General features: G+C 36.8%; 1 protein-coding gene across 1 annotated transcript in view; it reads left to right on the top strand.

Annotated features, from left to right (window-relative positions):
- Positions 1–25,614, top strand: part of LOC144448602 (cytosolic carboxypeptidase 2-like) — a 211,183-nt gene that overhangs the window by 1,197 nt on the left and 184,372 nt on the right. Inside the window, exons 2-5 of the mRNA XM_078138878.1 lie at positions 2,776–2,830; positions 5,960–6,094; positions 16,835–16,902; positions 20,801–20,874. Coding sequence (XP_077995004.1) covers positions 2,776–2,830; positions 5,960–6,094; positions 16,835–16,902; positions 20,801–20,874 — 332 coding nt within the window. The remainder of the gene's footprint in view (positions 1–2,775; positions 2,831–5,959; positions 6,095–16,834; positions 16,903–20,800; positions 20,875–25,614) is intronic.

The following is a 25,614-nucleotide window of genomic DNA, read 5'->3' as shown; positions in this document are numbered from 1 at the left end:
GACATATGCAGACATACCGACACACACACATTCACACACACATGGACATGCACATACAGACACAATGACATCATACATACCATTAAATGACACCATTGGTATTCAGGGCTGTAGCCTGACCAAATTGCCAAGGGGGGCAGAACTTTGTCTTGGTGCATCCATGCATTTAAAATTTAGAAAAATGGTAATTTACATAAATTTGCATGCAATTTGCATAATATATATTTTAGCATACGCAATTAAATATCATATGTAAGGTCAGAAAAAATAAAAAATGCTGGTCAACGGGTAACCTTACCTAACCCATCACATTGGGTAAGTAGGTCGATTTCATTTTTTCACAATGCTTGACAAGGATAAAACAAATCATATCTAATGATAGCAAAATATTTCAGGTCGAGTTGAGATAGAACTTATTCAGTCATCTTGATACTATCTCTTGCAATTTGTCTGCATAGCTACAGTTAGGAAATGTACACAATTTACGGTTAAACAAATGGTGTAGTTCCTCTCACCCTCTCTTCTCAAAAAATGTTAAGCCCCACCAATTGAAACTCGAACATTATTTTAGCCACCCCTTCTGTCACCTACACTACAGTGGAGATATAAAATCATATGGTACAATGATGCATTGGAAGGAGACAACTCCAAAAGTGAAAAAAAATAAGACAGTGTAGGAGGCCATTTAGAAGCATAACATATCAAACCATACATGTAGACATAATAAAATACCAGAATTGAAACAATTATGCTATGCATTACATATTATCTGGAAGTGTATTTTGTTGTGGCAAAGCTGAAAGATATTATGCGGATGTGCACATGGTAAATCACTTCTATCTCCTGAAGTTTAATTTGGTTCCAAAAAATCCCGAATAAAGAGCAAAACATTTCAAGACTTTCAGACTTTTGATGGCCCAATGGTCGTAAACTTTTGTTCAATTCTTTTTAGTGCACATCAATTCATGCTTGTATGCAATATCAGAGCCAAGTAAACCACTGTATAAGATATTATATAATTTGGAATAAACTCAAATGTATATTGTTACATGAACTATTCAGAAAATATAAAGAAATGTCTTTAATTTTGAAAAAAAATGTGAAGCCTGCATGAGGATATATTGCCCATCACCAGAAAAAAAAAATATGGGTAGGTTGAACAGCTTTTTCATTTTTTCTGGCCTAATGTCGTATCTTTCAAAGTAGTTGCCGAAAAGATGTCACATTCAAAGTAAACAAAATGAATGTTGCTTTCTCAAATAAGTAACACAACAAAATTGAAAATAATCATTTTGTATTCATTTTCTTTACCCAACTTCCAAAACTGTTATGGCCTCGTTTATGTCGGAACCCAAGGTGAACTCAGTGAATTCTCCTTGTCATTATCATTATAATGGAAATTGAAGTTTGGATTGATGTCGAAGGTACAGTTCTGTTTACAAATTCAGGACCATTCTTTCCATAGCAAATTGTCGCTTCAAAATGAACTGCGGAATAACGCTAGTGTCAGTGTGCAATGAGATAATTATATCAAACAACATTTTAACCAAAGACAACGTCGAACACAATTATTGAAAGAAATATCTTCAAATAGTGGATCTTAAACTGCGTACCTAGTTTAATAGTTTTTCAGGGCCACCAAATATTCCAAAAAGAGATCTGCCGTTTTATCAGTATGAAATGTTGTAATATAAGGAACAAGATGTAAATGAGATCGAGTGCATCTTCGGAGTCACTGCATGCAGCATAGTCTTGCTGCTAGACGTTCGGGCTTTCTTTCGATGCTATAAGTTACTATAAGCGAACGAAGTTCGCATGTGAGGGCCTGCCCGAACAGTCTAGCGAATGTCATTTTCAGACCGGACATTCCATTGAGATTACGATAAGCGGTGGGTTGGGCCATATATGCATATATATACTTTAATATATTCAATCTCTGCATGCAGGTGTTGACAAACACATTTATGTCATTACTATGTCTTATCAGTTTATGGTAATTGTGTTTGATGAGTGTGTAGACGTTGTCATTCACACATTTTAGTTAACGCATTGGTGGTTATTTTTACAAGCCCCTCCTTAAGATGAATATGCATGAAAATTTAGCTATTGTCCTCTGTTTGTGCTTGTCGCTAATACGGTTCTCTGATTGGCAGTTATTTATATCCTGATGACATTCGCTAGACCTCGGATGTTCCATCCTCGATAGCGTTGTTCGGCTGTGTGTCGTATTTTATCGGAAGAACATCCGAGGGCTAGCTGATAGACTACATGCAGCATAGCAGGCGACCTCACGTTGAACGACTTTTTCCGTCTTTTTTTTTGAGTTTCACTCGCTGACATTATAATTGCGACTTGCTATCTTCAAATGAAGGAGACTTTCAAGACTACTGTTAATCGTGGAAAATGCACAGTGCATGTGCGCACTTCTTATGTACTTTCCCACACAAAGAATTTTTAATTTGCTGCAAAAAGTTACAATTTTTAACAGGACACATTTTTATTCAAAGTTAAGCCAGCGTACAATAGGCGATATAAGATACATATTAGCCAGGAGTCAGTGTACAGTCACTTTAATAGTGAACTATCCATTTAAATCGCGCATGCTAGGAATCGTCACGTAAATAACGATTTCAATAACATTGCTATGTATTCAAAAAGTAGCTTTTTTTCTTTCTTTTTTCCAAAATCTCAGGGGGGGGGGGGGGGGAGCTGCCCCCCCGCAGGCTACGGTACTGGTATTTTTATCAATAATGATTTTTGTCTGTTTGATTTCAGAATCCATATGAGAGTTTCATGCGAAATCACCTAAGACATTATGGATATTATACAGGTATGATATAATTGGAAGTCAAATATATAAACGATTAGATTTATATGATAATTTTGAGAAAGACTTTTTATTATCCCATAACCCACCCTCTAAGGCTAGCCAAAAACAAACAATCAGATGAAGGAAATAAGGTTGGACTTTTGATGAACCCATTACCCACCCTAAGGCTACCCAAAAACAATGTAACAATTAAGGTTGTTGCACAGGCTGTTTTTCATCCCCATTCTTTACTTAGTAAAAATGTCATAACTTTGTTAAAAATGAAGGTATTGACTCCATATTTTCACGGTTTGTTCTTTATATATTCAACATATCAGCAAAAACATTAAAATATTGTTTGTTTATGTTATGATGAAATTTGATACGTGTGTATATTAATATGTCATATTTGTCATATTTTTCAATTTTTACAAGGCAATTGTTGTTTGTTTCGGGTTTTTTTTCACCACTGTGATCAGAAATGAAAATGTCAAATTCGTATGGTCCAACTTTGCTGAAATTTAATTCCATTTGGTTGCTATCATCTGTCAAAATTGCAATTTTTGTAAACTTGTATCCCATTTACAATGAAGCACCGTTCACTGGCCGTTCAACTGTTGGAAAATTCAATAACAACTAGTTTCTTGTCCTTGACCTAATTTATCCGATAAAAGAAACCAGAATTCTCTAGCTTGTATAATAAGCAAATACAATGATTAAGAAAATGAGCTCAAAACAGTGAAAAACAGAAGAAATGCTGTTTTTTCAGCATTTCACAAACCCTCCGCGCCTTATGTATCAACGCTAGTTCGAAGCATGGCTGTGAATTATTTTCTTTGGACCCTCTAGTATGTATGGTAATCGTCATATGGTTCATATCCACCTTTAGACTACTGTAGAGACGCTCTATACATGTAATACGTGTCGTACTGTAAAGCTTACTTATTATTACAAAGCTAGGGAGACAACAACAAACCATGTGTTGCGCAACGCTCTAGCTCGTAGTTAGCTATGCTCTGTGTGGAGCCTCGGTTGCTCAGCTGATCAGCCATGCAGTCATCGCCGCATATCGCCTGAAATACGGCTAATTTGAAGATGCCGAAACCAAAAATAGGAAAAAGAAAGGCCAAGCTTCGTTACAAGGCCATGTCAGACGCTGGTATAAAGGCCAGGGAAGAGTGGAGTCGCAAGACAGAGTTACGGCGACTAGGTTAGAGCAAGGCCTCGAGGTTAGACATTGCCCAGTAACCCACACAGCGCAGCCAGCCGACTACGCGTCTACGGTCTCCGGTCTCCAAGTGTGGATACTGCGACGCCTACAGACAGTTTATACAAGAAATAGAAGCAACAGCGGGTACACAACCATTCAACGAAGATACCCCTACGGACTACAGAGAAAATGCAACTTTCATTTGACTAGACCTGTCATTCTAATATTCAATCGTCCTGCAATGTGTCAACAGTTGCAGCAGTAGTGTCTAATTTTCTCGTGGAATGTCCACAAAATGAAAGCGTGTATGACAAGTCAGAAATTGTACTTCTGTGAATGTTTCAATGTATTGAAATATTAATGTCTACAGTAGATTTTCCGTACAGACTCATGTCATCTATCGGTTATTATTAGATGTCCATTTATATTTTTTTTTGTAAAACCATCACTAGAAGAAGCCATATCCAGAATAATTATGTACAATAATAAATTTCAGTAAATTTTATAACATTCTTGGTCTTCTCCCAGTCATTGGGCAAGCAAGCAAGCAAGCGTATGAGATCACGAGTAAGTTTACTGTAGTGTTGAAAAAGTATGCTGCACTAATAATGTATGGAATTCAAAATGAAATAACAAACATGACATTTCTACTACAACAGAGTAGAAAGCACATAACTGAATGCAACATGGGATGGGATCCAAATATTTTATCAACTCAATTGTCTGGTTGTATTATACATGATCAATGATTTATTAACAAAAGTCAAAACTATCTTATAAATACACAAAACAATATTTTATTTTTTATTTATATTTTATTTATGAAATGATAAGTCCCTGTGAAAACATAGTAATTCAGATAAGTTGGGAATCGTTTACTCGTGTACCGGACGGCATCAGTATCTAGCTAGCTACTCAATGCACTGTCCGCACCCGTCGACCTTTTGTACCTCTTCTTGTCTTAGCCTGTCTATTTCATTTCTGATTGATCCTGTCAAAAGAAAGAAAAGAATAATGTTTAGGCCACTTTCTCGTCCATGTATGAAATCAATAAGTTACTCAGCATAGGTGAACCGTGAAGTGCACTATCCGGGAAAAATGCTATCTACGTAGCTACTAGTACTATAGTACTTGGCGACAATACGTGACGTCAATGACGGTGATACACATGTACGCATGGATATCATAGGAAAGTTAGAAACACATCTAAATCAAAGGTTGAACGTTACATATATTTACTCACCCTCCGTCTGAGATTTTGAGGTGAAATTGGCAGCAGGCGTCTGAATACTAGTTCATGCTGACATCATCTGAGCCTTTTACAAAATGTCGCCATTGCGTGACGTGGGCCTTGGATACAGGAGTCATCGTTGAGGGCAAAATACAAACCTGTCAATTCTAGTCACAGTTTGGGGTCGATTTACCTGTACATTTCCTGTTTGCCCCTTGCTAATTCTTATTCAAATGTTTATAAATACGTCTATTGAATGGAATTTACATATTTTTATTGAGAATTTTAACTGACGTCCTAGCCTGTGCAACTCCCTTAAAGGTGATCCTACCCTTTGAAACTACCTAAAAATACAATGTACAATTTTATTTTAGGTTTGTCTGAAACACATGGTTAAATCCAAATCCGAATCATTTTCTCTATAATTTGCCTTTATATCAACTTATTTAAGTTATTACTACTGACTGGGATAATTCAAAGGGGGGGGGGGGGGGGATACAAATGTACATGTAGACTGTTATTTAGATAGAGTTCACCATTCCTATCCTAAAGTTAACCTGAAACAAAGCAAACACAATAATGAATATATCGGTACAGCAACTCACCACTTGAACTCACTACCGAAATGTATCAAAGACATAACTCGTAGAGACAGTTTCAAAGCACCTGTAAAGCTCACAAGCTTCTAATAATGATTTGTTTTTTCCAGGTCGCAATGAAGGTTATCGTACTAGTGTGTCTGTGTTTGAAGACTGGGAACGTACACATGACTACAATGTCACTGACAATGAATCCGAAACTGAGTATGAAAACCAAGCTTTGAAGGATGACAAAGATGACTTGGGTAATTAAATAATACTATTTGTTTTGTTTTGTTTACGTCTATATTATACTTTAAGTTCCGCTGTAAGCGAAGGCTGAGTGGAGCTTAACACTTTCACCACTGATTCCCGATATAGTGGAACACTCTAGGGTGCTCACCGATTCCCACTATAGGAGGAACGCCAAAGTTCATTCACATACTCTGCCATAATACCATTCAACGGCAGCTACATGTATTGTTGCAAAACTTCCTGCCATAACTAGTTCCACACATGTGTACATTTGTATTAGCCAAGTGTTTATCTAGTCCGCCATTTTGAACACATGGAAGTGAACGGTTTTCAAGTACAATCCAAATGATGAGTGATCGTAATTTTTCGCTAGCAAAATCGAATTTCAACATGGCAGAAGTTATTAACCACTCTCATAACATCCTACAATGTAAATTTGTCAACTGTCCAAAGAAATTTCCACAGAATTTCACAGAAATACATCGTTGATTACATGTAGTTGGTCGTGGGAACTACATTTGGTACATATAAGTATCAGAAGTACCGCTAAGTTCGTGTGATCTCAGTGGGGAATTTACGAGTGTCGTAGTGAAAGTTGGCAAAATGCGTAACTTGTTGCCTCTTAACCTACACCCATACTATCACTGTGAGGCCAATTTTTACCAATATAAAGAATTATTTTGGTCATATTTCTTTGTGGCAACATTCAATAATGAATAATACTCATACAATTTCAATTTACATGTACATTGTATACTGGTCAGTGGTGGGTAGATTACGCACAATCTGAGGATTTTCCAATCGACTTTTTAGCGTGGGTTTTTTCAGGTAAAATTCAAATTTCAACATGGCTGCAGTCAAAATGTCTCCCCTGACATTGTTTACGATGTAAATGTAAATAACGGCTCTTTTTGTGAAAATTTATATTATTTAATTTTGACTTGGATGGCACATGGAATAATAGTAGGTGGCTGTCAAAACTCGGTGTACTCTATGAAACGATCGTATTACCGTGGCATATGTTCAAATGGCTAGCTGCATATTTCCATTGATTGGTATGCATGGTGGCAAAAAGTGCCCCTTCGCCAATTTTGGCGCTGATACTACCGATTCATGGGCATTTGTTACCGATTTAGAGAATAAATTTTGAGATAATTTTTTTGCTGTCCTCCTGTCAAATATTGAACACATATTGCCTGGCTATGAGGGCTATAGCACCCGTTTATTACACCCGAGGGACTGTCAGTTACCAGAATCTGGTTACCAGAATCTGGTAACTCACAGTCACGAGGGGGTAATGAATGGGTGCTATAGCCCAAATATAGGCCAGGCAATATGTGTTTTATAATATACCTCATGCTTAAATGTTTGCATTATTGAACAAGTTTAATAATTTTAATTCTTTCAACTCATTATGAAATACAATGAAAGTTATTCAAAATGAACTTGGTGGCGTAGTGAATGACATGCTTTGTGTTACGTGAATCTTTGCTGTTGGTGTTGAAGTTCTTGCTCCGACAGAAGGGAAAATTTTGCCCTCTTCTCTTGAGGTTGGCAGACGACATCGTCAGAAGCTGCCATTTTGACCTACTGTGAACTCGCGGTGGTCACGTGACCATGTAATAGTTGATGGAACTATTCCCCTAGGGAAATAGTCATTCTATTTTCCTATCACGTGACTGATTCTAGCGAATCATGGCACAGCATTATCACTAGGTATATTATAATAAAATATATTTACAGTAGTTCACTTTTCATTAGGCCTTGAGGCGATGAATTCAGACATTTTAGTACTTTTCCACTGCTCGTGGGGAACCGACTGTAGCATCATAAAAGGAATTACAAATGTATGTGGCATTCACCGTTGTAAAGACATATGACTTGTATATTAATACTGTGTTAGCCTAGTGTCTATATGGCATTCATCGTTGTAAACACACTAGTTTTGTATATTAATACTGTTAGTGTTAGCCTAGTGTCTATGTGGCATTCACCATTGTTAACACATATGACTTTTGTATATTAATACTGTGTTAGCCTAGTGTCTTTGTGGCATTCATCGTTGTAAACACACGACTTTTGTATATTAATACTGTTAGTGTTAGCCTAGTGTCTATATGGCATTCACCATTGGCATTGTAAAGACATATGACTTTTGTATATTAATACTGTTAGCCTAGTGTCTATATGGCATTCACCATTGGCATTGTAAAGACACATGACTTTTGTATATTAATACAATGTACTGTTAGCCTAGTGTCTATGTGGCATTCACCATTGTAAAGACATGTGACTTTTGTATATTAATACTGTGTTAGCCTAGTGTCTAGGTGGCATTCACCGTTGTAAAGACATGACTTTTGTATATTAATACTGTGTTAGCCTAGTGTCTATGTGGCATTCATCATTGTAAACACATGACTTTTGTATATTAATACTGTTAGCCTAGTGTCTATGTGGCATTCACCATTGTAAAGACATGTGACTTTTGTATATTAATACTGTTAGCCTAGTGTCTATGTGGCATTCACCATTGTAAAGAAAGTGACTTTTGTATATTAATAGTGTGTTAGCCTAGTGTCTATGTGGCATTCATCGTTGTAAAGACATATGACTTTTGTATATTAATACTGTTAGCCTAGTGTCTACATGTACATGTATGTGGCATTCATCGTTGTTAACACATATGACTTTTGTATATTAATACTGTGTTAGCCTAATGTCTATGTGGCATTCACCATTGTTAACACATGACTTTTGTATATTAATACTGTGTTTAATAGCCTAATGTCTATGTGGCATTCATTGTTGTAAAGACATATGACTTTTTAGCTCCGCTGTCAGCGAAAGCTGAAAGCGTAGCTTTAGGTATAGGTGAGAATACAGTATAGAGAGTATAGGTGAATCATACAAAAAATGTACATAAAAAAATGTAGGTGTCCGTCAAATTTTTATATTTTCATCATCTTCTCCGAAAGTAACAGCCAGAATACTTCGATATTTGGTGTGCATGTTCCCTGGGGGGAGGCTATTCAGATTTGTTCATGCCAAGTTGATCTGTGCAATTTTTTTTTTCAAAAATGACATTTTCATCATCTCCTCAAATACAACGCGTCAGATTGCTTTGATATTTGGTGTGTTGATGCACAGAGGGTAGCTTACTTAGATTTGTTAATTTCAAGTCAGCACATCTTCTCTTCTATTTTTTATGATTTTTTTTTGTAATTTGAAAAAAAATGAATATGTTAATGAGCATTATGACTGACGCCATATTGGAAATCACACCACAAGACTTTAAGTAAACTGCCACTTTTCAAAAGACACTATTGACATCAAACAAGCAATGTAATATGTGCTATAGTCATAATTCTACGCATTGTGCACCCAAATGACAAGCGTTTGTTCGAAACAGGGTTGTAAACTTCAAATCCAAATTCTGCACCCCTTCTACATAATCAGCCAGTCCGCAACACCCTCATTTGCATGCATCGTGTGCATCTAATCTATCCTTCAGATCGCGACTGTTACTCGTTGAATGGCTGCTCACAGGCCTTATTTTTGGGTATGTTCAACTCGCCATAACTTTCACTAGAGTCCAACATTTTAGATACTGTAAACGCCTAAACCTCAACTGACATCTCTTCTTTCGTACCAGCAACACAAATTTTGGAATTACATTTAGGAATACCGATTTTCCGACGAATTCGCAACGCATACTTGATGCCCTGAAATTTCGACCCGGTTTTTCGCTTTTTCGGACCGGAAAGTTTTACAAATTTCACAAAAAGGTGGATTTTTATGTGTTTTAAATAACTATGGCAAGTAAATTTAGTAGGATCGTTGTGTAACGCTCCGTTCAAGAATTTTCGTTAGAAAACGACTGATTTGACCAGAAGCTGAAGCTGACCTCGTTTGACCGGGCGATTTTCCACAGCAAGTAGCAACACCGGACGTTCTTGGTATTCACTAAAATCACACTTCACACTTCAGACCCACTATAAAAAAAAATGTGATGTTTTCAGATAACATGTAACTTGTGATTAATTCTATATTGTCGGGCGATTTGGAGTGACAGTGAACCAGAATGAAGACAACTCGCGTAAGGAAGGCAGCATGCCTAGGCATGCGGTTGAAGTTATGCAAGAGCAGTCTCACTGCCGACTGTGAATCGACCAAACTTTGTTTATTGGCTGACAATTTACATGTAAAGTTAAATGACATGAACGTGTCTTGCCATTTCCAAAATGCAAATATTTGGCAAGTAAAAATAATTAAAATAATTACAACTTTAATTTGGCTTCAGACTTTGCGTTATGTTTTTCGTATCTTTCCCTGTTTTACATATAATTTTAAATCCGAAAAGGTTCTCTCTGCAGTGGTTAGCCCTGCTTACATACGACAGGCGGTGCACGAGTCTGTATTGCTGACTTGACTCTAAACAAATAGTAGGGACAATTTGTCAAAATCGAGTCCCGCATTACTCCGTATGCAAGCACGACTAGTCAGTGATCATACCGAGACTGCGCTGGTCACAAGAAACTCCGTAAATTAAAATATCAGACGATATATGTATTAATCGCCATCTTAGTTTCCGTACGGCGACAATCCCAAGTACCTGGATGCACGAGGGACTAACCCGGAAGCAAGTCGTTGTCAGCCATACATTACAGTGGTAACATCGTCCGAGAAATCGCTGCGTTCAGAGTGTCATTATTCACAGAATTATTGTTTTTGAGTGAAAACCCGTCTTGAATTGTATAACTCTAACAAATGAAGACATGTCAAGTTATATTTTGAAAGTTGTATCGCTAGTTTGAGACGATTTCCTCACGTACATGTACTATCGAGGCTTGGACCTTACTCCAGTTCAGCGGGAAGTTTAGCCAGTCCGATAATTCTTTCTGGTTTAGTTTACAACACTTTTGATCACGCAGATTTTGTTTTTGTGATGAAAAGAAATTAAAAAAAAAAGATCACTTCAACCATTTCGTTGTGTTTTCTTTGTGAAAGGTAATCGAACATGAACGAGTGTTACCACTGTAACGTATGGCTAAGAATGACTCTCTTCCAGGTTAGTCCCTTGGGATTGTCGCCGTCCGGAAACTAAGATGGCGATTAATACATTTCTTCCCTATATATATCTACTACAAGTACAAGTTGAATGTTGTTGACTTGGTAAATTTGTTAGAAAATTGAAATTGAAATTGCATCAAAATTATTTTAGATCCATAGTTTATTTCATTCATCATTAAAATTTTACAGGGTTAAAGCTGTAAGACTGGAATTATTTATAGCCAACCTCAAAATCCTATTTTTTTCTTTTTCTTGTGTGCATTTCCCAGTCATTTTTTTCTGAGATTTTGTGCAATTTTTCATAACAGTAGATTCTTGTTATAAAATGGTGACTATGGTATAAAAGTACAATACATGTACATTACCAACTTTCTGTGTAAAATGTGTTTTATAAATTATAGTGAGACATCATATGAAACCACTAACCACTTTATTACATCGCTAAAACAAAACTGCATAGTGAAGAGCTGAAGAACTGAACCACTTCTACATGTTACCAAAATAAAAAATTTAATTAAAAAAAAACAGCGGAGCTATTCTGACCGATATGTCGCTTGTGTATATTAAAACTGTTAGCCTAGTGTCTATGTGGCATTCACCATTGTAAAGACATGTGACTTTTGTATATTAATACTGTGTTAGCCAAGTGTCTATGTGGCATTCACCATTGTTAACACATGTGACTTTTGTATACTGTGTTAGCCTAGTGTCTATGTGGCATTCACCATTGTAAAGACATGTGACTTTTGTATATTAATACTGTTAGCCTAGTGTCTATGTGGCATTCATCGTTGTAAACACATGAGTTTTGTATATTAATACTGTTAGCCTAGTGTCTATGTGGCATTCATCGTTGTAAAGACATATGACTTTTGTATATTAATACTGTTAGCCTAGTGTCTTTGTGGCATTCATCGTTGTAAAGACATATGACTTTTGTATATTAATACTGTGTTAGCCTAGTGTCTATGTGGCATTCATCGTTGTAAAGACATATGACTTTTGTATATTAATACTGTGTTAGCCTAGTGTCTATGTGGCATTCATCGTTGCTAACACATGACTTTTGTATATTAATACTGTTAGCCTAGTGTCTTTGTGGCATTCATCGTTGTAAACACATATGACTTTTGTACAAATGTATATTAATACTGTGTTAGCCTAGTGTCTATGTGGCATTCATCGTTGTAAAGACATATGACTTTTGTATATTAATACTGTGTTAGCCTAGTGTCTATGTGGCATTCATCGTTGCTAACACATGACTTTTGTATATTAATACTGTTAGCCTAGTGTCTTTGTGGCATTCACCATTGTAAAGACATGTGACTTTTGTATATTAATACTGTGTTAGCCTAGTGTCTAGGTGGCATTCATCGTTGTAAAGACATGTGACTTTTGTATATTAATACTGTTAGCCTAGTGTCTATGTGGCAGTCACCATTGTTAACACATGACTTTTGTATATTAATACTGTTAGCCTAGTGTCTTTGTGGCATTCACCATTGTAAAGACATGTGACTTTTGTATATTAATACTTTTAGCCTAGTGTCTTTGTGGCATTCATCGTTGTAAACACACGACTTTTGTATATTAATACTGTTAGCCTAGTGTCTATGTGGCATTCACCATTGTTAACACATGTGACTTTTGTATATTAATACTGTGTTAGCCTAGTGTCTAGGTGGCATTCACCATTGTTAACACATGTGACTTTTGTATATTAATACTGTTAGCCTAGTGTCTATGTGGCATTCACCATTGTAAAGACATGTGACTTTTGTATATTAATACTGTTAGCCTAGTGTCTATGTGGCAGTCACCATTGTTAACACATGACTTTTGTATATTAATACTGTTAGCCTAGTGTCTTTGTGGCATTCACCATTGTTAACACATGTGACTTTTGTATATTAATACTGTTAGCCTAGTGTCTATGTGGCATTCACCATTGTAAACACATGACTTTTGTATATTAATACTGTTAGCCTAGTGTCTATGTGGCATTCACCATTGTTAACACATGTGACTTTTGTATATTAATACTGTTAGCCTAGTGTCTTTGTGGCATTCATCGTTGTAAACACACGACTTTTGTATATTAATACTGTTAGCCTAATGTCTATGTGGCATTCGCCATTGTTAACACATGTGACTTGTATACATTGTATTAATACTGTGTTAGCCTAATGTCTATGTGGCATTCATCGTTGTAAAGACATATGACATTTGTATATTAATACTGTTAGCCTAGTGTCTGTGTGGCATTCATCATTGTAAAGACATGTGACTTTTGTATATTAATACTCTGTTAGCCTAGTGTCTATGTGGCATTCACCATTGTTAACACATGTGACTTGTATATTAATACTGTAAGCCTAGTGTCTATGTGGCATTCATCGTTGTAAAGACATATGACTTTTGTATATTAATACTGTGTTAGCCTTGTGTCTATGTGGCATTCATCGTTGTAAACACATATGACTTTTGTATATTAATAGTGTGTTAGCCTAGTGTCTATGTGGCATTCATCGTTGTAAACACGAGTTTTGTACATTAATACTGTTAGCCTAGTGTCTATGTGGCATTCACCATTGTTAACACATATGACTTTTGTATACATGTATTAATACTGTGTTAGCCTAGTGTCTATGTGGCATTCATCGTTGTAAAGACATGTGACTTTTGTATATTAATACTGTGCTAGCCTAGTGTCTAGGTGGCATTCACCATTATTAACACATACATGTATTACTTTTGTATATTAATACTGTTAGCCTAGTGTCTATGTGGCATTCACCATTGTTAAGACATGTGATTTTTGTATATTAATACTGTTAGCAGAAGTCGCGGTAGCTTTTTTTCTGATGCGTCCCTGGGACGCGTTCCTGCCAAAATTAGCGTCAAAATCCTATTACGGTGCGTCTTTTCCAAATTTGCATGCAAACAGTCACTACATGTCTTTCAAATGTACACTAAATACGTTGCAAATGTAAATACATGTACATGAACACATCAGTGTCATTCTCCCGCACACCGTCTACAAGTACATAGTTTGTACTTCCAAAAAGAAAATATTTATATGCAAGAATATGCTATACAATGTACAGAGGTTTAACTTCATCTTTCTCGACTTTCGATTTTCTATGGTAATCACTCTCTAAAAATATGTGCTCCGAGAAAGAACTCCGGATGAATATATAGCGGAGTGGGAGAAGACGTGTCGAAACCCCATAGCATATAAATCCAGAGCTAATGGTAGGGCGGTTCTTGGAGTCAGACCGTACGGAATACATAAAACTACCCCATGATACAAAACCGCAATGCATAAACTAAGTTCCATGACACGAATGATGAAGTATGAACGACAGCGTGAACTTCAATTTGACAGAGACACAGTTGTAAAAGTTCGATACAAATTTTGTGTCGCTACGTTGCAATCGTTTATTCTTGAACGACGCCTTACGTGTGCCATGTTCACTGTAAATTCACGTAATGCATTCGATCCCGTAACGAAGCTCAAAATAAGTTTCAGTTTTAGTGATAATGAAATGGCGACGTGGCAGTATGAATTTATCAACGTGAAGGCTTCAGCATAGATTACTGTCCACCGATGTGGTCTATTAAATCATCGCTTCGCCCGTGATCGTGAGGGAAGATGCTTCACCGTAGCGTAAGGCCTGCCAAACCATGTCTGTTAATAAGTAACTAATCACGTGGATAAGTAATTATAATATTACGTAGTTTCTAAACTACCCAAGACGTGCTCGGCACGTCAGGAAATGGTCATGGGGCACATGAAACTGTTGGAACGTTTTATATACGATGGGTCATATTCAAATTTACAGGTCACACTGCACATATAAATAGTTACAATCAGAACTGACTAATTCCACGATGTCTGTTCTACAACTTCGAAGAAAAGATGATAACCGTACGTTTGCCAACAGTAAGCCCCATTTGTCCCCTGTTTATGACGCGTCCCCAGTGACGCATACATCCAAAAAAAGGCGTCCCAAGTGTCAAATAGTGCGTCAAATACGCACAAATAACGCGTTAACGCGACCTCTGTGTTAGCCTAGTGTCTATGTGGCTTTCACCATTGTGAAGACATATGACTTTTGTATATTAATACTGTGTTAGCCTAGTGTCTATGTGGCATTCATCGTTGTAAACACACGGCTTTTGTACATGTATATTAATACTGTTAGCCTAGTTTCTACATGTATGTGGCATTCATCGTTGTAAAGACATGTGACTTTTGTATATTAACACTGTGTTAGCCTAGTGTCTATGTGGCATTCATCGTTGTAAACACGTGACTTTTGTATATTAATACTGTTAGCCTAATATCTACATGTATGTGGCATTCATCGTTGTAAACACGACTTTTGTATATTAATACTGTTAGCCTAGTGTCTATGTGGCATTCACCATTGTTAACACGTATGACTTTTGTATATTAATACTGTGTTAGCCTACTGTCTAGGTGGCATTCACCATTGTTAACACATACATGTATGACTTTTGTATATTAATACTGTTAGCCTAGTGTCTATGTGGCATTCACCATTGTAAAGACATGTGACTTTTGTATATTAATACTGTGTTAGCCTAGTGTCTATGTGGCATTCATTGTTGTAAACTCATGACTTTTGTATATTAATACTGTTAGCCTAGTGTTTTTGTGGCATTCACCATTGTAAAGACATGTGACTTTTGTATATTAATACTGTTAGCCTAGTGTCTATGTGGCTTTCACCATTGTGAAGACATGTGACTTTTGTATATTAATACTGTGTTAGCCTAGTGTCTATGTGGCATTCATCGTTGTAAACACATGACTTTTGTATATTAATACTGTTAGCCTAGTGTCTATGTGGCATTCACCATTGTAAAGACATGTGACTTTTGTATATTAATACTGTTAGCCTAGTGTCTATGTGGCTTTCACCATTGTGAAGACATATGACTTTTGTATATTAATACTGTGTTAGCCTAGTTAGTGTCTATGTGGCATTCATCGTTGTAAACACATGACTTTTGTATATTAATACTGTTAGCCTAGTGTCTATGTGGCATTCATCGTTGTAAACACACGGCTTTTGTACATGTATATTAATACTGTTAGCCTAGTGTCTACATGTATGTGGCATTCATCGTTGTAAAGACATATGACTTTTGTATATTAATACTGTGTTAACCTAGTGTCTATGTGGCATTCATCGTTGTAAACACATGACTTTTGTATATTAATACTGTTAGCCTAGTGTCTTTGTGGCATTCATCGTTGTAAACACATATGACTTTTGTACAAATGTATATTAATACTGTGTTAGCCTAGTGTCTATGTGGCATTCACCATTGTAAAGACATGTGACTTTTGTATATTAATACTGTTAGCCTAATGTCTATGTGGCATTCATCGTTGTAAACACGATTTTTGTATATTGATACTGTTAGCCTAGTGTCTATGTGGCATTCATCGTTGTAAAGACATGTGACTTTTGTATGTTAATACTGTTAGCCTAATGTCTATGTGGCATTCAACGTTGTAAACACATATGGCTTTTGTATAATACAATTTATTAGTAGAAAAGTTAGATTTGATTTGAAGTGATCAATATTTTGTGTCCAATGTTTTATTGTTAATTGTAACTATCCCTGTTTGTTTTCAGATGGTAAATTCCAGGAAGACATTAACAAAACAACTCAGCTTGTTTTTAGTTATCAGGCTGGTAAAATGGTAAGTAAGGAAACTTTTACCAAATAATCTCACAAATTTTTCAGGCATGTAAAATGGTAAGTATGCAAACTTTTACCAAGTAATCTGACAAACTTATCAGGTGGGTAAAATGGTAAGTATGGAAACTTTTACCAAGTAATCTGACAAACTTATCAGATGGGTAAAATGGTAAGTATGCAAACTTTTACCAAGTAATCTGACAAACTTATCAGGTGGGTAAAATGGTAAGTATGGAAACTTTTACCAAGTAACCTGACAAACTTATCAGGTGGGTAAAATGGTAAGTATGCAAACTTTTACCAAGTAATCTGACAAACTTATCAGATGGGTAAAATGGTAAGTATGGAAACTTTTACCATGTAACCTGACAAACTTATCAGATGGGTAAAATGGTAAGTATGGAAACTTTTACCAAGTAATCTGACAAACTTATCAGATGGGTAAAATGGTAAGTATGGAAACCTTTACCAAGTAACCTGACAAAAGGCGACATCAGCGAGTACAAGTATTAAAGTGGGCTAAAATATGCTGTCGATGCGTCATGCAGGTCAAAAGTATCGTAATGCTTCTTGTCGGTAAATAATTAAAAAAATCAGACAAATAAAAGTCATTGAATGTGAAACACGCGACATTACAAGTGTTTATGTATATCTAGTCTAGCCGTTTTGATTTATTATGGGGACACAGTATTGTTGCATTTATACCCACAGATATTGGTAATTAGTCAGAAAGTGTGAGTAAATATCGGTAAATGTTGGTTAATAAGACATGTACACTTTAGTTTTTGTTTACTGATGTCTATTACAACAACCAGCAATGTATTTTTTCACAACGCTGTTGAGTTTTATTCACCTGTTGACTACGCTCGTCATAGGCTACGTGCTAACCAGTACCCTTATGACGTCATATAATCCTGTGGTCTAGGTGGGACCGGAAATACCCGAAAATTCTCGAAGTAAATCCGAAGGGAACTGACTGAAAATAAGATCATTTTAAGGTGTTTGCAGACGCTTTCTTAAAGTTTTAAAACCAGAATGCATTTCACAAACATGTCGTCTAGCAAAATAGCAATAGTGAATGTGAGCATTTCGAATCACCTTTAACATTATGTACTAAATCATGATATTGTACTAAATGATACATCTTAATTACTGAAAATAATTATGCAAATTAGTCATTAACACTGTAAGGTACATCAACAAACTTTATAGGACATATGCTATTTGTTATGTTAACGTATGGACGGAATTGTATTGAAATTGAAGTATGCAGTCTTAAGATATAGCCTAATTACCAAAACTCATTAATTATGTAAATTATTCAGTAACACTGTAAGGTACATCATCAAACTTTAAACAACATATGCAATTTGTTATACTTAAACGTATGTACTGAATTATATTGAAATTGAAGTATGGTTTCTTGAGATATAGCATAATTACAGAAAATAATTAATTATACAAATTATTCATTAATACTATTAATGCAGTATGCAGTCTTGTGATATTACTTAATTAGTTGATTTCATTGATATGCAAATTTCTCTAATTAACATGAACAGATCGATCTGGCTCAAAAACTAATCAGGTCTAGCCATTACCCCAAACATTGTGTGTACCAAATTTCAGTGTAATTGAGCGAGCCGTTTTTAAGAAAATGATGAGACAGACAGACAGACAGACAGACACACACACACAGACGGACATATGACAGACACACAGACAGACATCCCCCTTTTATTACCTCCCGTATCCTTACGGGAGGTAATAATTCCTCTAGCACACTGATGACATTGACAATCACCCAAGTGTTTCAAAAAGTGTTTCAAATTAGATAACTTGAAAAATTTGATAGCGATGTCAATGCCACTTTGTTTAATAGGATGAATGTATTAGTACTCCTGATAAAATCATACAATAGTTCATGGCTACAGACAGACATCCATCAAGATGATGAGTATTCATCTTCTTAGAAGGTTGTTCTAGGGACTTGTCAACCTTGCTACAATGAAGGAAATAGACCTGTAACAAGGAATTCAGAGAAGAGAAGAGAAGAGAAAAGAAGTTGTAGAGAGACTGACAGGACAGAAAGGACAGAGATTAGAACTGAAAAAAATATAGGTTTTTAATCCCCGGGACTTATGGAATGGGTTCCGTCCGTCCGTCCGTCCAGAGCCATTTCTTGGAGATGCCTGGACCGATTTTTTTCAAACTTGGTACAGGGGCAACATACAATGGCATACATATGCGCATCAATTTGTTTCATGATACGATCAAAATGGCTGCCTGGCAGCCATTTTGTTTGCGAATTTTCCCTGTCCAAAGCCACAACTCAGACATGCTTGAACAGATCTCATTCAAAGTTGGTATTAGGACAGTGTTCTATGACATACATGTGCATATCCATTTTCGTTGTGATACGATCCAATATGGCTGCCTGGCAGCCATTTTGTTTGTGAATTTTCCATGTCCAAAGCCATTACTAAGACATGCTAGAACAGATCTCATTCAAAGTTGGTATTAGGACAGCGTTCTATGACATACATGTGCATATCCATTTTCGTCGTGATACGATCCAATATGGCTGCCTGGCAGCCATTTTGTTTGTGAATTTTCCATGTCCAAAGCCATAACTCAGACTCCATTTTCATCGTGATATGATCCCCCATACCCAACCAATCATTTATTGTTGGAGGCATATACCATGTCCAACAAGCACACACAACATATCTAAGTCTGTTTGTTTTAGGTTCACAAATGTTGTTGCGTGATCAGAGTAGTGATAATTCCTTAAAACCCAATTATAGCGGGGACTATGTCATTCTCAATGACTTGTTAATAATATTATATATTATTTAAACCCCCTTCACTTGTAATTAAATAAATATTGTATAATGATAATAATTTTGATAATAATTTTGATAATTTATTTGAATATTAACCACACTACCTGGGATAGTTTGATACTGGTCAGAAAGGTTTCTGACCAGTATGCACACACACATACGCACGCACACACAGACACACACACAGACACACACACACAGACACACACACACACACAACACTATGCGTGCGTGCGTGCGTGAGTGCGTGTGTATGCATGTATGCATGTATGTATGTATGTATGTATGTATGCAGGGATCTGCCGATGCCGGTCGGCACCGTCCGGGACTCAGTCTTGGCGACCACTACTCAAGGGTTGCCGCCCACCACCTTCAAGTGTCACAATTGGTTACCATCGACCCCACACACGCTCACTTTAATAATTGTACTTTCATTTTCTGCCCACATGGGCGTATTGATTTAAAAGATAATGAAGTATTAAAATGTCTTTGAGAAAAGAACAATGTAGATGACCATTAATTACAATAATGACAAATACTCGACTATTTATAAAGACGAAGTGTGAACTGACAACAGCTGATGCTATACATTGATATCTGCATGTACAGTGAGTACGTGTGAATTACAGGGCAAACACAATGCTGCAGACTTTCGACTAGCATTCTTCAGCATCGTCAAAAAAGTATAACAGCCCCATATACCTTTTTAGCAGGTCTGTTGGCACACGTACCTGCATGTAGCAGGTCTGTTGGCATAGGTACCTGCATGTAGCAGGTCTGTTAACACAGGTATACATGTATGTATGTAGCAGGCCTGTTGGCACACGTACCTGCATGTAGCAGGTCTGTTGGCACACGTCCATGTATTACAGGTGTATTCTGATAGTACACAAAAATAAGATAAAACCAGGAATGTTCCATGCAAATTTAACACCAGATAACAAGTGCATATTATTTACTTGCACAGGATATTGCAGCTTGCAATAGATTTACATGTAGTCAAGAATAAACTGTATCATATGCCATACATTAGTGTTGTTGTTGTTATTGTAGGTACCAAAACTTAGAGAACCTCGTAATTTATATGCGCTGACGAAGGAACAAGGAGCCCAACATGCTGCAAGATGGTAAGTATAGGATGTCATTTATATAGGCAAGTTGTGTGTCAGCTGCAAATACTTTTTAGCACAACTGAACTGATAAGGTTCAGTAGTACCATGGCAAAAACTGCTGGACCGATTGCCATGATATTTGATGGGTACATTACCACGGGTGTCTATTTGGGAAATTGTTCAAATCAAACTGATCTTAATCACTGGTGTGTGATCTGGGTAAAAAAAGTGATTTTTGGTCAAAAAACTTAAATCCAAAAGTACTCGGCAGATTGATCTGAAATTTGATTGGAACGTTTTTATAGGTGTTTAGATTAAGAATTGTTCATGACATGATGATCCCATCAGTGATATGCAAATTAGGTCTAAAAATGTGTCTTTTTTTTCCAAAATCGTTAATTCCACAACTACTGTGTAGATTTGGCTGAAATTTGGTTGAAATGTTCTTCAGGGTGTTATATTAGGAATTGTTCATGACATGATGGTCCCATCAGTGATATGCAAATTAGGTCTAAAAATGTGTCTTTTTTTCCCAAAATCGTTAATTCCACAACTACTGTGTAGATTTGGCTGAAATTTGGTTGAAATGTTCTTCAGGGTGTTATATTAGGAGTTGTTCATGACATGATGGTCCCATCAGTGATATGCAAATTAGGTCTAAAAATGTGTCTTTTTTGTCAAAAATCCATCATTTCAAAACTACCCAGCATTTTTGGCTGAAATGTAATGGGGAAGCATCTGGGGATGTGTAGATGAAGCTATATTCATAAGGTGATGACACTTTCAGTGATATGCAAATTAGGTCTAAAATCTCTCAATTTTGGTCACAAAACTTATATCTTGAAACTGCATGGTGAATGGGGTTGAAACTTGGTAGGGATGTTTGTGGAGGTGTTATTCTCTGTACAGTTATTGTTGAAAATATTTTGAAACAATTGGTGCTAGCAACCATGACCACACCCTTAGCAACAATGAAATGATGATGCATATTACAAAGATCACTAGATAACAACAGGGATGGGTAGGTGCATGCAAATATGCCTAGCAACAGGACCATGCCCTGGTGAATCTATCAGAAATATGCAAATTAGGTCTAAAACTGTTACTTTTTGGTCAAAAGTCTATAATTTCAAAATCACTGAGCAGATGTGGTTGAGATTTGGTGGGAACATTGTTAGGGGTGTTTAGATTAAGAAGTATTCTTGACATGAGGATCCCATCAGTTATATGCAAATTAGGGGTACACGTGTATCTTTTACTGGCAGATTAGGCTGATATTTGGTGGGAGCGTGTTAAGATTGAGTCGTGTTCATGACATGATGATCCCATCCAAGTGATATGCAAATTAGGGCTAACAATGTGTCTTTTATAATGCTAAAACTACTTGGCAAATTGGGTTGAAATTTAATGGGGATGCCTATGGAGATGTGTACATGGTGGTGAATTCACATGATGTTCCCATGGGGATGTGTACATGGAGGTGAATTCACATGATGTTCCCATGGAGATGTGTACATGGAGGTGAATTCACAGGCTGTTCGCTTGGAGATGTGTACATGGAAATGAATTCACATGATGTTCCCATGGAGATGTGTACATGGAGGTGAATTCACATGATGTTCCCATGGAGATGTGTACATGGTGGTGAATTCACATGATGGTCCCATGGAGATGTGTACATGGAGGTGAATTCACATGATGTTCCCATGGAGATGTGTACATGGAGGTGAATTCACATGATGGTCCCATGGAGATGTGTACATGGAGGTGAATTCACATGATGTTCCCATGGAGATGTGTACATGGAGGTGAATTCACATGATGTTCCCTTGGAGATGTGTACATGGAAATGAATTCACATGATGTTCCCATGGAGATGTGTACATGGAGGTGAATTCACATGATGTTCTCATGGAGATGTGTACATGGAGGTGAATTCACATGATGTTCCCATGGGGATGTGTACATGGAGGTGAATTCACATGATGTTCCCATGGGGATGTGTACATGGAGGTGAATTCACATGATGTTCTCATGGTTATTTTAGGTTAAAATCCCTAAATGCAATTTTGATGTATGCAAAATGAAATTTGATTGGACCTTCCTTTAAGGTTGTTGTATAGGCTATTTTTCATCCAATTCTTTATTGTACAAATATTGTTGTAACTTTGTTAAAAATAAAGATATTGACACCAAATTTTCTGAGTTTGTCCCTTTAATATTCATCATAACATTAAAAACATTAAAGTAGAGTTTGTTTAAATTATGATGAAATTTGACACCTGTGTATATTATTATATCATATTTTTCATATTTTCCACTCTGTAATAGGCAATTTTGATTTTTTAAAAAAAAATTTTTTACAGTTGTGATCATAAATATACATGTCAAAATCTGTCTAGACAAAATTTTGAAATTTTGATCCAAAATGCTTCAAATTAATTGTCAAAAAGGCAAATTTTGTTGTATGCGTACCCCATTTTCAACAAAGTAGTGCCGAGTGCCTGTTTCACTAACAAAAAATCCCTCTAACCAGTTTCTCGTCCTTCATCTCAATTATCAAATAAAACAAACCCGAATTCCCTAGCATGTATAATAAGCTAGAACGAGTAAAATGAAGAAACGTTCTAAATGGTCAAAAAGGCAAAAAAATCCCATTTTTTGACAACTTTTCAACCATTTCGCGGTACTTGTAAAAACAATACTTGCGAACGCGTAAGTGATTCTGTCTCTTTGAACCCTCTAGAATGAATGAAAATCGTAATATGGCTTGAAAACAGGTTAACACTCTGATATATGGCCGCTTACATTGCTAATATGTAGCGTTTCGGTAATGCGATCAACTGTGTCAAGGCTAGGGGGACATCAACAAACTCATGCATATTGCGCATGCGTATCTTTCAATACGGAACATACGGTCGCTCAGTTACTTTCTACAGCGTGATATGAAAACTTTTAGCTGCCGTTGGACAACCCTCGAAGACTCACTACCATATTTGGCATACACTACCACGATGCCGAAAACGAAACTAGGTAAAAGACGTTCCAAACTTCGTTACGAGGCCTTGGCTGAGAATGGAGGGACAGTGTTTCCGTGTGATCATATCTAGTCATGACTCATGCTTGCAGACGTAACTTGTACGTGCGGGGTGACGGTAGATTATGAATATGACCTTGGAGGACAATTGTCAGACTAGAGTTTCGAATTACTCCCTCTGAAACTACGCACCGAACTACAGCAAATCTTATGTATTTTACGCATTTTCAATAAAAATTACATAGAAAAAATTGTGTCTGCAGACAACCATAAATTTGTGTCTGCAGGCAACCATACGCAAAAGAAGACAGAGCGAGTTTGCCTACAGTGCTAGTGTGAGCTCACACGTGTGAACGGCGCGGCGCGGTACAAGCAAACATGAGGTCTATGAGTATGATGCAAATCGTCGTTCCTGAAATTGCCAGTTCGATAGTCCATGACGACTCAAATGTACAATGTGAGCAAAATTAAAATGTTTCAATGTTTCAGTTAGGTCCTCAGTGTAATATTGACGTGTGTTACGTATCATTCCCTGGGAAAATCATGATTTCCATCCGCAGATTGCTATAAATAAACACAGTTGCTTTGATTTGTTTGTTGTTGTGTCTTTGATTACTTGATGTGTCGCCCATGTCGGCATGCAATCTGAAAATGGTTGTTTTATTCAGGAAAGCGACTCTTAAAATGTATCTAAGCCGTTCATAAAATGCTCAATATTTGTTGTCACTATCAGCTAGTCATGACATCGACTAACATCGTAGAGACATACTGGGATTATATTTACCGCTACGGAGACCAAACTTGGCTCGATCAGTATTCACCGTACCGCATGCATTTGTTTTGAAATACATCGCTTGTGGTTGTATCGATGTGAACTCGTACTCGCACATGTGACACGGTGATGTTATATTTGCCTTTTAGTCTAGAAACGAATACGACATGAATAGTAATAAATGTAGTTTTAGTTAAGATTGACTGCTTTCAGAGATGACACCGTGGCTTTTGGAAATAGAACAAGTTTAATCAATCATAAAACAGCCTTCACCGAATTTTGAAAAACAAAACGTGGAAGGAAAATCATTTGACTTGAGATCGTGTGTACGTACATAATACATCGACGCCGTACTTCTGAACTTAAACTCGGAGTGTGGGCAATACTTCTGCGGGCACCTGATTCTGTCAGAAGCACATGCTCACGGTGACAAAAAAATTGTCATCCATCAAACGGTTTTTTTCGTCTTTAAATTTATAACAATTGACAAAAATGCCGACACTCAACGTTTTACAGTCAGGCATTTAAAATACTAAAACATCTTTACGGCAGACTCTCACACTCCCCGTACGTGTGTGTGTTACTCAGGAATTTGTCGTAGAGGGCGCATCAGACTCCCCAGCAAAATGTCAATTACTCTTAGTTGGTCAAAGTTTGTGGCTGTGTTACTGCTTATTGACGGTATGCCCTTTGCTAGTTCCGACTCCAGTGCGTCTAAATAAAAATGTATGAGTGGATTTACATAGTTTTATTGATAAATTCACCTGACGTCCTAGCCCACACAGATACCTTAATTAGTCCCCGCTGGACGAAGTCCAGACGGGGACTTATGGATTGGGTTCCGTGCGTCCGTGCGTCTGTGTGTCTGTCCGTCCGTCCATTCTTGGAGATGCCTGGACCGATTTTTTTTCAAACTTGGTACAGGGGCAACATACTATGGCATACA

The sequence above is a fragment of the Glandiceps talaboti genome, chromosome 17 (assembly GCF_964340395.1).
Source record: "Glandiceps talaboti chromosome 17, keGlaTala1.1, whole genome shotgun sequence".
Taxonomy (NCBI): domain Eukaryota; kingdom Metazoa; phylum Hemichordata; class Enteropneusta; family Spengelidae; genus Glandiceps; species Glandiceps talaboti.
Note: the sequence above shows the minus strand (reverse complement) of the source record. Positions and strands in the feature narration are given on the sequence as shown.